Source organism: Pelobates fuscus, chromosome 10 (assembly GCF_036172605.1).
Source record: "Pelobates fuscus isolate aPelFus1 chromosome 10, aPelFus1.pri, whole genome shotgun sequence".
In the NCBI taxonomy this organism is placed as follows: Eukaryota; Metazoa; Chordata; class Amphibia; order Anura; family Pelobatidae; genus Pelobates; species Pelobates fuscus.
Window position 1 is genome coordinate 58,173,381 of NC_086326.1, and position 12,375 is coordinate 58,185,755.

The 12,375-nt window shown below is 40.6% G+C and overlaps 1 protein-coding gene across 13 annotated transcripts in view; it reads left to right on the forward strand.

Moving 5' to 3' along the window:
* The window catches only part of ANK3 (ankyrin 3), a 557,845-nt gene that overhangs the window by 475,017 nt on the left and 70,453 nt on the right, over positions 1–12,375 (forward strand). For all 13 annotated transcript variants that reach the window (XR_010085575.1, XR_010085574.1, XM_063434253.1 and 10 more), the window contains one exon: positions 4,123–4,347. Coding sequence is in view for 11 of the 13 variants with exons in the window: in XM_063434253.1 (XP_063290323.1) it covers positions 4,123–4,347 (225 nt within the window). In the remaining 2 variants the exon portion in view is untranslated. The remainder of the gene's footprint in view (positions 1–4,122; positions 4,348–12,375) is intronic.

Here is a 12,375-nt window from a genome sequence, read left to right on the forward strand (position 1 = left end):
TAGTGCATGAGTTTAGTGCTAAAATTTTAATTTTTGAAATCGAAAGGGTTAATTGCAGTTATTTCAATGTCCATTTCACAGATTTTATACAGAATTCTTACTTAGACAAGCAGCAGTTTAACAAGTCAGACTACAATGGTAATTTAGTATCCAGTTGAATACGATTAATCCTTTTTTTTAATTATTTTTTTTAAAGTACGTTACATTGTTGCAATTTGCAATTGTCATGTAATGTATCATCATTTCATCTTTAAAGGGAAACTTTAAAGGACCACTATAGTGCCAGGAAAACATACTCGTTTTCCTGGCACTATAGTGCCCTGAGGGTGCCCCCACCGTCAGAGTCACTGTCCCACCGGGCTCTAGGGGGTGAAAGGGGTTAAGTTTACCTCTTTTTCCAGTGCCGGGTGGGGGACTCTCCTCCTCGGCTGAATGCGCATGCTTTCCTATGGACGCTGGCGTCTTCTCACTGTGAAAATCACAGTGAGGAGCGCCTCTAGCGGCTGTCAATGAGACAGCCACTAGAGGCTGGATTAACACATATGTAAACATAGCAGTTTCTCTGAAACTGCTATGTTTACAGCAAAAATGGTTAATCCTAGATGGACCTGGCACCCAGACCACTTCATTAAGCTGAAGTGGTCTGGGTGCCTATAGTGGTCCTTTAAACAAACTTTTGTCCTGGCACTATAGCTTCCCCAATGTCTGATTGTGCATGTAATTGAATGGTATTTATGTGCAGATGCAAAGTGCATGAGTTTCTTGGGCGACAATGTCATGGACACACAAAGATGTATTTCTTACGTTAAATTGCTGTAATAACAATTTAGATTATTGGACCCCACCAAAAAAGCAATTAAAGGACCACTCTATGCACCCAGACCACTTCAGCTTAATGAAGTGGTCTGGGTGCCAGGTCCAGCTAGGGTTAACCCATTTTTTTATAAACATAGCAGTTTCAGAGAAACTGCTATGTTTATAAGTGGGTTAATCCAGCCCTCAAAGCCTCTCATCTCATTGACAGCCGCTAGAGGCGCTTGCGTGATTCTCACTGTGAAAATCACAGTGAGAGCATGCAAGCGTCCATAGGAAAGCATGGATAATGCTTTCCTATGAGACCAGCTGAATGCGCGCGCAGCTCAGCTGAATGGGAGGAGGAGGATCGAAGGAGAAGAGCTCCCCGCCCGGCGCTGGGGAAAGGTAAGTTTTAACCCCTTTCCTCTCCCCAGAGCCCGGCGGGAGGGGGTCCCTGAGGGTGGGGGCACCCTCAGGGCACTATAGTGGCAGGAAAACGAGTATGTTTTCCTGGCACTATAGTGGTCCTTTAAAGTAGTTTTACCCAACTGTAGCCCTCACTGCCAGTCTTGCCATAGCCCCTGCTCTGCACCGGCTGAAAACTTTAAAACGATGATCTCAGCCAATCTTAAGCATTGGGGGGCTAGTGCACATGCGCAGCATCTCCTTATAATCTCCTTATAGAGATGCATTAGCTTAATGTATCTCTGTGGAGAGTGTTCCTTATCTATATGCCGAGTGTGCAAGACTGCTCGAGGGCCTCTATTGGCTGTCTGAATGGCGGTCATTAAACGTGTCCCTAGAAAGCAATGTAAACACTGCTTGCTCTCAGAAAAGGCAGTATTTACATCGTTGAGAATGCAGGGACAGTAAATTTGCACCATAAACACTACATTATGATGTAGTGGTTATGGTGCTTAGTGTCCCTTTAAAAGTTTTTTGTTTCCTTCTTTGTTTTGTAACTACCGACACAGCCCTTTTCACTCAGTAAAGTTTTCAATAGTGTTTATGAACACTATAGTGTTAGGAATACAAATCTAGTATTTTCAGGTACCCTCTTTTATCCAGCACCGAGGCTCCCTCGGCACTGCTCACCTCCCTTCCTCCCAACGTCACTGAAGAGGCAGGGCCTCCTTCGCTGATGGTCCAGTCCAATGCTCCTCAAGCTTTTAAATCATTGCTTTCCTATGGGGTTTCTGCTGTAACATGCTTCAATGCAGGTACACTTGCATCAGAGCTGTCTGCCAGGAACATAGATGACATTAGGTTTCTTCATGCAAAGTGTGACCACGTTGAATGTCAAATAGCCGAATTTTACTCCATTACTCCAGAGACAAGCACTAGAGGTGAGGTTAGCCCTTGGAGAAGAGAAAAGAAAAGGGCAGTGGTTTTCTTTACAGGACTAAAATGATAGCGGGGAGGCAACCAGACCACTACATTTACTTTAACTTTAACAGGGTGAAGGAATAATAAAACTATCAATTCCAGAAAACTGATAGTATCGCTATAATATGCGATTTTTGATCCTTCATAGAGCTAACAATACAAGTCATTCTACTAGTACTAGTAATCTAATCAACAATAGCCTATAAAATAAATAAAACCACAGTAGGTGATTTGACTTGTAAATACTAAATTGAAGTTGGGTTTGAATGGATGTAAAAAGCTGGCATCTAAAAAACAACAGATTAAAAGAACTAATGGGATGAAAAGTAATTCAGGTAGCTAACAATATAAATAAATAAAAAATGTACTTATCTTTAAATATAAAGAAAAATGTAGTGACATTGGCATTTGATGGAGATACTGATAAGCCCATGTATACTTGTAGGACAAGGTAAGACTGCACCAAGGCCTCTAGTGGCTGTTTGAATGGCAGTCACTAGACGTGTCCCTAGGCAGTCACTACATGTGTCCCTGGAGTTTAAAGGGACACTCCACTCCCTATCCACCCACCCCCAAAAAAATCAAAATAATATTTTTTTTAAAAAATCACTATTTAGTGGATATACCCCCCAATGAAAACATGCATTTACTTTGGAATTTTATTAATAATATAACTGTGCAAAATCTGCAGATCTCTTGTCTGAAGCCTTTTCAAGACCTCTAACTTCACCCAGACTTTCTGTATCTGTCCAATCACAAACTTCCCAATGCAGCTCAATGAGCAGTATTTGCAAGGCAGGTGCTCTGATCAACTGTCTGCCTCTTGAGTGTAGCTCCACTGAACTAACCAAACCAGGAAGAAACAGGACTGGCTGTGTGATTGACAGCCAGGTGGGTGTAACAAGGTTATTTAGAACAGTGCCAATTTCTGTTGATATGTGCACTTTTTTTGTAAAAGGAAAAAAGAAAAGAAGACACTCTTCACATATAAAGCACTTCAACAAGCTCAAGTGTTCTAGCGGGCTGGAGTGTTCCTTAAAGATTTGCCATACAGCCTACAATTATATATATGCTGGCTTCACATATTAGTCTATGTGAAATATGATTGGTATGTTGAGTCTTGAAATGAAGGGATTCTTTATTTACTGAATTTACTGTGGTTGAGAAACCTGAGAATATCTCAATTCCCCTGGAAGCATTTTGTATCCAGTTCATACAACTCAAAGGGGCTTTATGCACCTGAGACAGACATTGGTTCTTGTTACCTGCGTGTTTATCAACTGCTGTCAAAGATAAATTAAAACTGGTGTAATTAGGGCGTGCTCCTAGTACAAATGGGATTTTCACTAGTAGCCAAAACAAGCATGAGAATTACAATTTTCAAACATAGAGATTATATCAAAATTATTTTTGATAACTGTGCCTACCATAACCTTATCTATTAACAATAATTAATTCATTAGTTTGCTCTCAGATAAGTGGCATCCATTCTTGGCCATTCCCATCTATTCTTGCTTAAATAAACTATTGTATCATCATTGGGAGTAAATTTAAGAGTTTACACAATGTTACAAGACCCAATACAGCGCAGGATTACATCTAAATCAAATTACGAGGTTGTGCATTTTTTTTGTTTTGTTTGTTTTTTGTTTCCCAAAAATCTTAAAAAAAAAATTAAAAAACGTTAATTACGGATATTAACCTTGACTTGATTTATACTGCAGTGTATCTTCAAATATTAATTATTAGTACTAATTATAGCTATAGAGATTGTTGATATAGCTGATCCATAACAGCATGGGTAGGATTTTAAACAGTTTGGCTATAAACGTTGTATGTAGTACTAAAATATCTTTGGCATGGTTTATTCCATTCTCCCTTATCAGGTTCTTTTTTTTTTTTTTACTTTTTAAAACACAGCTATTTTTTCTTTCTTTACAGTTTCCTTGTTAGCTTTATGGTAGATGCACGTGGTGGTTCGATGAGGGGAAGTCGACACAATGGGATGCGCATCGTTATCCCACCACGGAAGTGTACGGCACCCACACGTATAACCTGCCGTCTGGTCAAGAGACACAAACTTGCAACACCTCCACCAATGGTTGAAGGAGAGGGCCTAGCCAGTAGGTTGGTCGAGATGGGCCCAGCGGGTGCACAATTTTTGGGGTAAGTTACCAATATAAAACTATTGGCATAGTTTTTATTGTGCTTTTAATAACCCTAATTTTGCAAAGTTTAAGTTCCCATAATTCTACTAATATTCAAACAAAACATAATTCCCACAATGCTTTGTTTCAACTGACATACATCTGTACTGCCCCATTCACAGGCAGCAACTTGTTTTATTTGAAACCATGTGACTGAATAAAATGTTGCTGTGGCTTTTCATGTCTGTGTTCAATGATTGATCAAAAGCCAAGGCAACTTTTCCTCTCTGTTTATGTGCCTTAAACTGAAGTTTGTAAACTTGTGCTTGATCGTAATAAAAATAAGTAAATACCATCAGCAGGCAATGTATCTTGTTCTCTGTCTTACCGTCATAGGATGTTTTTATTTTTTCCTTTAAAAATGTGAAACAAACAAAAGAAATAGTTTCATTTAAGTATTGTTTTCCCCTGAACCAATGCATCTTAAAACAGAGAAAAGTGAAAAATATGGATGAATAGTAAAAGAAAATTGCAATCGCACCAGTTAGCCTGTGAAAGACAAAACTGAAGTTTATGCGTTACTAATCTTATAAGTCTAAAATCTAAACCAAGAATTAGTACTTTTCTAAGATGATGCATTAGCCCAACTTTTGAATGCATTTGCTTCATAGTTGATGTTGATGGCTTTTTGTGCAATGCAAACGCGGAGAAGCCCTTTAACGATTGCACAAACAGCAGCAAAGCATTACCCCGTTTTCAGTCGGATGAGGATATGCCCCTTAGAATGCATGTAATGTTTTATTTAATTTCCTTTCTAAATACCCTGCACCAGACACATGTTGTAGAACCTGTACATTTTGTCTGGAATGACACATGAATTCCCCCCCCCCCCCCTCCCTTCTTATTTCTCTTCCTGCTGCATGGACCCTTTCAGTAAACTTCATCTACCTACCAACTCCCCCCCTCTTAATGAGGGAGAGAGCTTGATTAGCCGAATCCTGCAGCTTGGGCCTCTTGGAACAAAATTTATTGGGTAGGACGCTGCACTGCTGAAATACGAACCTAGGATACAAATTGTCCAAGGGTTTCATTTGTGTATATATCTATCTATCTATCTATTATTTCGCCATCTTCATTTTAATTTATTTTTTCCATGCCTTTCAGTCAATTCATGTTGTTGAAAGGAAAATTAGCCGCTTGTCTTTAAAACGCTGAGTATATCTGTGCTTTTAGGCATGTAAATGTCACAGCAAAATATCATTGTTCTGGCTTTTTTTTCCATGACTGCTACGTTTTTTTTTGTTTGCGTTAACGTTTATGCTGCATCGATATATTGCACTATGGAGAGACAGTGTTTTATTTTATTTTTGTTCAAGAGAAGGTATTTACAGACCACTTTCAAAACACATTTTTTGATTGCACCTGCTTATTATATAAAAGATCAACTGATCTATAGTGATTTATGTGGATAGTTAGTTTAAAATATGCCAAATACATCTGAACTGGCTAGTAAACAAGACATGAAATTAGCCAATCAACAGATAGAAGAACCTAAAATCAGAACATTGTTCAAGCATTACATTCAGATTTAAATAGAAAACTTGCAAAATAAATGTTGTACAAGTTCATTCGCATGTAAACCTCGGAACTCTGGGGTAGTTGTAGAAACATGATTTTGCAAGTTTCTGAGTGACATGTGGATGCTTTTATAGTCTAAAGTTGAGATATGCATGTGAACACAACATTTATATCCAGTGGTACACGCAGTCATAAGGAACGGGATCAAGGGAATACAAAGTTCTCAGAACAAAAAAATAGGGAAGATCTTGGTGGACTCTTTGCCTCTTTTTTAGTTACTGGTATCCTGATTATCTTGTATTAGTAGAATTGTGTTTAAATGGACACATTTCATTGGGCCCTGGGCAACAATACTACTTTAATTTCAGAAGACCTTAACAAGATTTACGGTCCTTTGAAAACTGCAATGCAATTCCACCTCTGAATTGATATCAATGAACTGTGAGTTGGCTTTTATCAGACTCAACCAAAAAAAAAAAACAGCAACATAAAACTGTCTCAGCCTGCTGGTAAGTGAAATAAGCAGTTTCTGGATTAGTCTCAAATTGAAAAATAAAGGTACACAGCCTTGGAGCACACTTTTAAAAAGATATAATAATCTAAAAAAAAAATGTAAAGTTTCGCCAGCTTCCTTATTTACCATTGGTGTGAGGGTTAATAAACCGGTCCTTACTCAATATTAAATACAGGTGTCTTCCTGACACCTTTACAAGGAGGATTGCCATTAGACATGGGCGCCGCCGAAATGTTCGTCTCGTCCGAATACATTTGGAAGAAAAAATTCTTTGTTTTGTCCGAACAGAATTTGGACCATTTGTTTATTTGTTTTTGGACAAAATGCTGTCATTATTTTTGTTTCAGAGTTTTATTTGGACAAATGTAATTCCGATACATGCCGCTGCAGCAACTTGCATCCGTTTAGTAGATAACTTCCTAAATTGGTACCCTTGTGGGATTGCCAGATTTCAAGGTATCAAAGTAGGAAGCGATTTAGCAGTTACCTCCTTTTTGGTATCCTTACGGCAATCCCACAAGGATTGCGGAGCTATCGACTAAGAAGCTGAAAGACCAAAATTTACGAAAAATCCATACCTTTCACAAATTTAGTCTTTCAGATAACTTTACTAATACGAAGTAAAAAATACTTAGTATTACTAAATAATGGAGGTTAAATCTTCCCTCCAGCCCTTACCTGCTGTGCCTTGATCCTTGGCATGTCTACTACAGCCACTGGCTGCTCTCTGTTATAGAAAAACCTATCAACAGTCTCTAATCCAATAAAGGAGGCCCTAGCACAGGTCCCCGATACCCTCATGGAGCACCTAATAAAAAAACTAAACAAAAAAATTAATTGGGGGGCATATAGTGGCCATGGGTGGGACTATTAAATAAAATGAACTGGGCGACATAGTGACCCTCTGTGCTCCCACCCCATCGAGTGAGAGCTACTAAAATAAACAAGGGATCAAGTGCTCTTGAGACTTACATGCCAGATTTACCTGTCAGAGCACTCTGATTCATTTACTTAACCCCTTAAGGACCAAACTTCTGGAATAAAAGGGAATCATGACGTGTCACACATGTCATGTGTCCTTAAGGGGTTAAGCCAATCACAATGCTTTGATTCACTTTAAATGGCGTGGAAAAGCTTTTCCCGCCCTGCAAGCTCAGTCTGCGTGGAGCCCTTGTGGGGTGAAGATTAATTATTTTATCGTGGGGCTTTTTTTCTGCGTTTTTTTTTTTGCGATTGGGTACTTTTTAATTTTAATAGTTGCCTCGCAACCTTATGGATTTTTATTTAACATTTTTGGAGGCTGAAGAAAATATGAAAGAAGAAAGATAAGTGTTGGTTTTTCATAGTTTATTGGCCCCCTCATTATTATTAGGGTGAGAGGGTAGGTAGGGAATTTTTTATTGGGGAGGGGGTGGCTAGGGGCTTGGGGACACCTAGTCACTGGGATGGGGATAGTTTTTTAGGGTGGAGGTGGCAATAGGTCCACATCCCTTTATTATTTTAGGCCCACGTCTGCCGCCAATGGATGGGGTGTGAAGGGGGGGGGGGAGGAATTGTTCCACCCCCCACTTTATTACTGAGGGTCTCCACCTCTCCGTCAGTGGGTGGGGGAGAATAGGTCTACCACCATTATTTAGCCTCCCCACCCGCCATCAATGGGTCAAGACTTGGAGGTTTAAAGAGTTCACCCCACAACCTTTCGCCCATGGTCCATCTCCTCTTGTTATTTAGGCACCCTACAAGCCGCTAAATGATAATAAACTGGGGGGCACTATGTCACCCCTATTCATTTTATTTAGTAGCACCTAGTAGGCCTCTAGTGGGAGCTGGAGAGGGACCCTTATAATTGCCTCTACTCACCTGGCATGGGTGTGGGCACGGAGTCAATTATTTTATTAGAAGCCCGCCATGGGGGACCTGTGCCAGATCCTACTTTATTGGATTAGCAACTGGGCCCAGTCTCTAGTCTTTTTTTTTTCTTCTTATAACTGCCAGCAACCACTGGCTGAACACTGTTTATTAGAGATGCTTCATGGTGGACAGGATTTAACCTCCCTTATACTAATTTGTGGGTCTTATTGACCCCCATAGGCCAAGGGTGAAGGGGGCCGTGGGGAAATTTAGGAAGCTTCTATTTTTAAATAGAGGGTAGCTCCCTCCTTGTAATAAAGTGAAACCAATGAACAAAGAACGAATAGCACAGACAAAATGTCATCCAACAGGCAATATGTTTTTTGATTTATTTGTTATTTATTTCTATTTGTTAGTCTTTAGGACAAATGAACGAATTGCCAAAAAACGAGACCCCCTTAAGCATTTTATGTAGTGCACCATGGATATGTTGTCCATCTGATGCAGGATGCAACAGTTAGACCTGTCCCTCCCCCAGACTGTGAATAGTGAAGGAGGCCACCAAGAGCTCCAGTTGATATGGAAAGATGTTTTGTGTTTCGACCACATACCCCTGGAAGAGTTCGGACATTCGTGTACAGGATAAAAATCCGTCTGTTCCAGGAATGAGTGTGGAGGAGCCACCATTGATGTTCCTTCCATACATCTGCTGTCCATGGCACCAGCTGATCATATGTTGTTTCTGTCAAAGGAATATGGCCTTTAGATGCATTGCTCTGTAGTGCAGCAGGCTTGGGAAGATGGTTTAAATGGAGGATGACAGGAAACCCATCAGTCTCACAAGTTGTCATAACTCTATGGACAGCAGACGCAGCACCTTGCATATTTATCTGCATGTCGAGGAAACACAGAAGACAGTGTCGATCTAGCCATTTAGGTAAAGTTAGGTCGAGTTGCGCAAACCAGTCTTCTTACAGGAGGTCCCTCAGTAGGTGGATACCCTCCATTTTGAAGTGATGGTTAACACGTTGAGCTCCCTTAGATTTATTACGGGGTAAAAATCCCCTTCTTGACCAAGAAGGTCTTGGTCTTCTGGAAAAAAAAAAAGGGAAAGATGGCTAGCAGTTCTGTTATTTCCAAGAGAGGAGAATCCCTGTAAGTTTACCTTTTTAGAAGCTTACATCTCTACACCTGCGTCCCCCATGACCTCTGTCCACACCTCTCCTGTATTAAAAGCTCTGACATTTGCCCACTTCTGAGAAGAAAGGTTGGGGTTGAGTAGATCGAGGGCCTGATGGCCAGAAGTGCATGGTGGCAGGCCCCTCTGCCAACCAGCCCTGGTGGGTGCAGACCTTAAAACATTCTTCATGGTGTTCTGAACTTTATTAAAGGACCACTCTAGTGCCAGGAAAACATACTCGTTTTCCTGGCACTAGAGTGCCCTGAGGGTGCCCCCACCCTCAGGGACCCCCTCCCGCCCGGCTCTGGAAAGGGGAAAGGGGTTAAATCTTACCTTTTTCCAGCGCTGGGCGGAGAGCTCTCCTCCTGCTCTCCTCCGATCCGCCTCTTCTCCTCCCTGTCGGCTGAAGCTGCGCGCACATTCAGCCGGTCACATAGGAAAGCATTCATAATGCTTTCCTATGGACGCTGGCGTGCTCTCACTGTGAAAATCACAGTGAGAAGCACGCAAGCGCCTCTAGCGGCTGTCAATGAGACAGCCACTAGAGGACATAGGGGGAAGGCTTAACCCATTCATAAACATAGCAGTTTCTCTGAAACTGCTATGTTTATGAAAAAATGGGTTAACCCTAGAAGGACCTGGCACCCAGACCACCTCATTAAGCTGAAGTGGTCTGGGTGCCTAGAGTGGTCCTTTAAGTGAAGTGAATATGTTCACATGTTTATGTAGCTCTTTTATAAAGGCTTCACCAAACAGTCTGCCTTATGGCAGCAGTCCCAGTTCGAGCCGAGATCGCGCAATAGCGCATCCTTGCACCTCTGCAAGGAGAGGCCACATTGGTGTTACAATTTTTACCAGTTACAAAACACCACTGGAACCATTTCCTTATGTCATGTGCCCATTTATGTGGTATGAATTTAGTCAGATTATCTTGTGATGTCCACTCACCAGAACGAGGGTGTCTAATATTACATGGGTTGAATATCCTCTGACCAGAGGCGTCCAGTGCCTGAGCTGAATTCTGTTTACCATCTGCATCCTTGACTTGGGTCACACCTAGACAGGTTTCTTGGACAAAAGGGGAGTCCGAGGTACACCCTGCCTCCCATGCATCTTCCTCCAAAGCAGAGTGATCCACTTACCACTCGTCCACAATCAAAAGGGATTGAGGGAAAATATAGTCATCATCTAATGGAACGGGTTGATACAGGGGACATTGTTATAGTGGACTTGGGGTATTTAGCAGGGCCTTTCTTTTCAATTTCTTTCCCTTCGCCTTTCAAGTTTTGTTTTGCCAGGCGGGAATGTTCATTAGTGGAAGAAATTGAGTCCACAGAGTCAGGTGTGTCATTTGCTAGGCGTTTAGAGGCAGGGGGATGTTTGGTCATCTTCAGTGTCTGAGGAAAAAAACCTTAGCCAGGGCCTTTTCCACTGTAGCGTCCACGGACACATTGATTATGGACTGATAATCATTAGAGGGTACCTACGACTCTTCCGTCATGCAAGAATGTGGGGCATGCTAATCAGCAAAGCTTCACTCAACAGACAGTAGGCCTAAAAGCAATGCAAATACAATATCTGAATTAGACAATTATATAATTCAGGCGAAACAAATATTAAGTATATGGTGCTCACCCAAGTACTGTAACATATAAGAGGTTCCAACAGCAAATACAACTAAAACTGGTCAGGGAAAAGGTTGTTTAAATTCATTTAAGAATCCTATTCTAAGTGAAATGTATTTTTGACACAGAATATTCAGGAAAGGAGCCAAATCCCAAGGTCAGTCTGAGTTGCAAAAGCATTTTGGTCCATAAAGGACCTAATTCTAACAAGGATGTAAGTAAGATTCAAATAACGAAGGAAATACTTCCAGGAATATCAGAATAGGGGAGGTGGGATGGGCTCCATGGTTTTCATGAATGGAAATCAATGACTTTTTAGGATTACCACAGATTTCCCAGTTTTTAGCTCATCACTAGTTTCTATTATCTCAAATTTTCAATGGTATTACATGTTTTAAGATTTACAATATTATAATGAAATCTTATGTATTTACCATTTTATTTATTCATGTCCATACGCACTCCACTTATTCCATTTGTTGTGTTGTCTGGATCCCATTGCATGAGTAGGTCCCACATGGGGAATGTGGACTGCAGAGGCCAAAGGTGGTGAATAGGAAGTTGTAGTCTTATATTTTTTTCTTGGGCGGGGAAGGTGTGAGAAAAAAAAGTCCATGCTTCTTTTCAAGTTCCTGTATGTATGGCAAATCCCACAGATGCGTAGCTGCTGTAGCAAGCTCTGTACACAGTAGCGGACATTTTTTTTTTTTTTTTGCATGTGTTTGCCACCCCATTATGTTTAAGGGGCAAACAAAATAAACCCCTGAACAGCAGTGAATTATGGGTCAGCATTGGTAACAGTTTCATTCATACAAATATGTAGATGCCATCAGAGAACCTGCCTCTACAGAAGAAACTAGGGAAAGCCATTTAGAGGACTTAAAACTTGCCCCGTGTACCTACTCCTTATTTGTAAACAAAGGCAAAGCGATCCTATCACATTATTCAGTGAAGTTCGTGCTTTATAGCTACAGGTAGACAAGGAGATTAAATTATTTTGCGCCATAGCATAGGTGCATATGAGTGTTCTTTTGACAATAGCATTCTTACCAACATTTTAAAAGTACAAGGAGAGACACTTCAATTTAAGGGTTTCAGTGGTAGGGCTACTCAGAGAAATTTTAGCTGCCTTACTCAACAATTTATGCAACTAAAATGTAATTTAGAACAATAATAATGTATCTTATTTACTGATTTATTTTTGAATGACAGGTCTGCATACAAAACATACCATTTTACAAATGGTTCGGAGTACAACATTAATATATACAGTATCTATTGTGCACAATGGTAGTAACA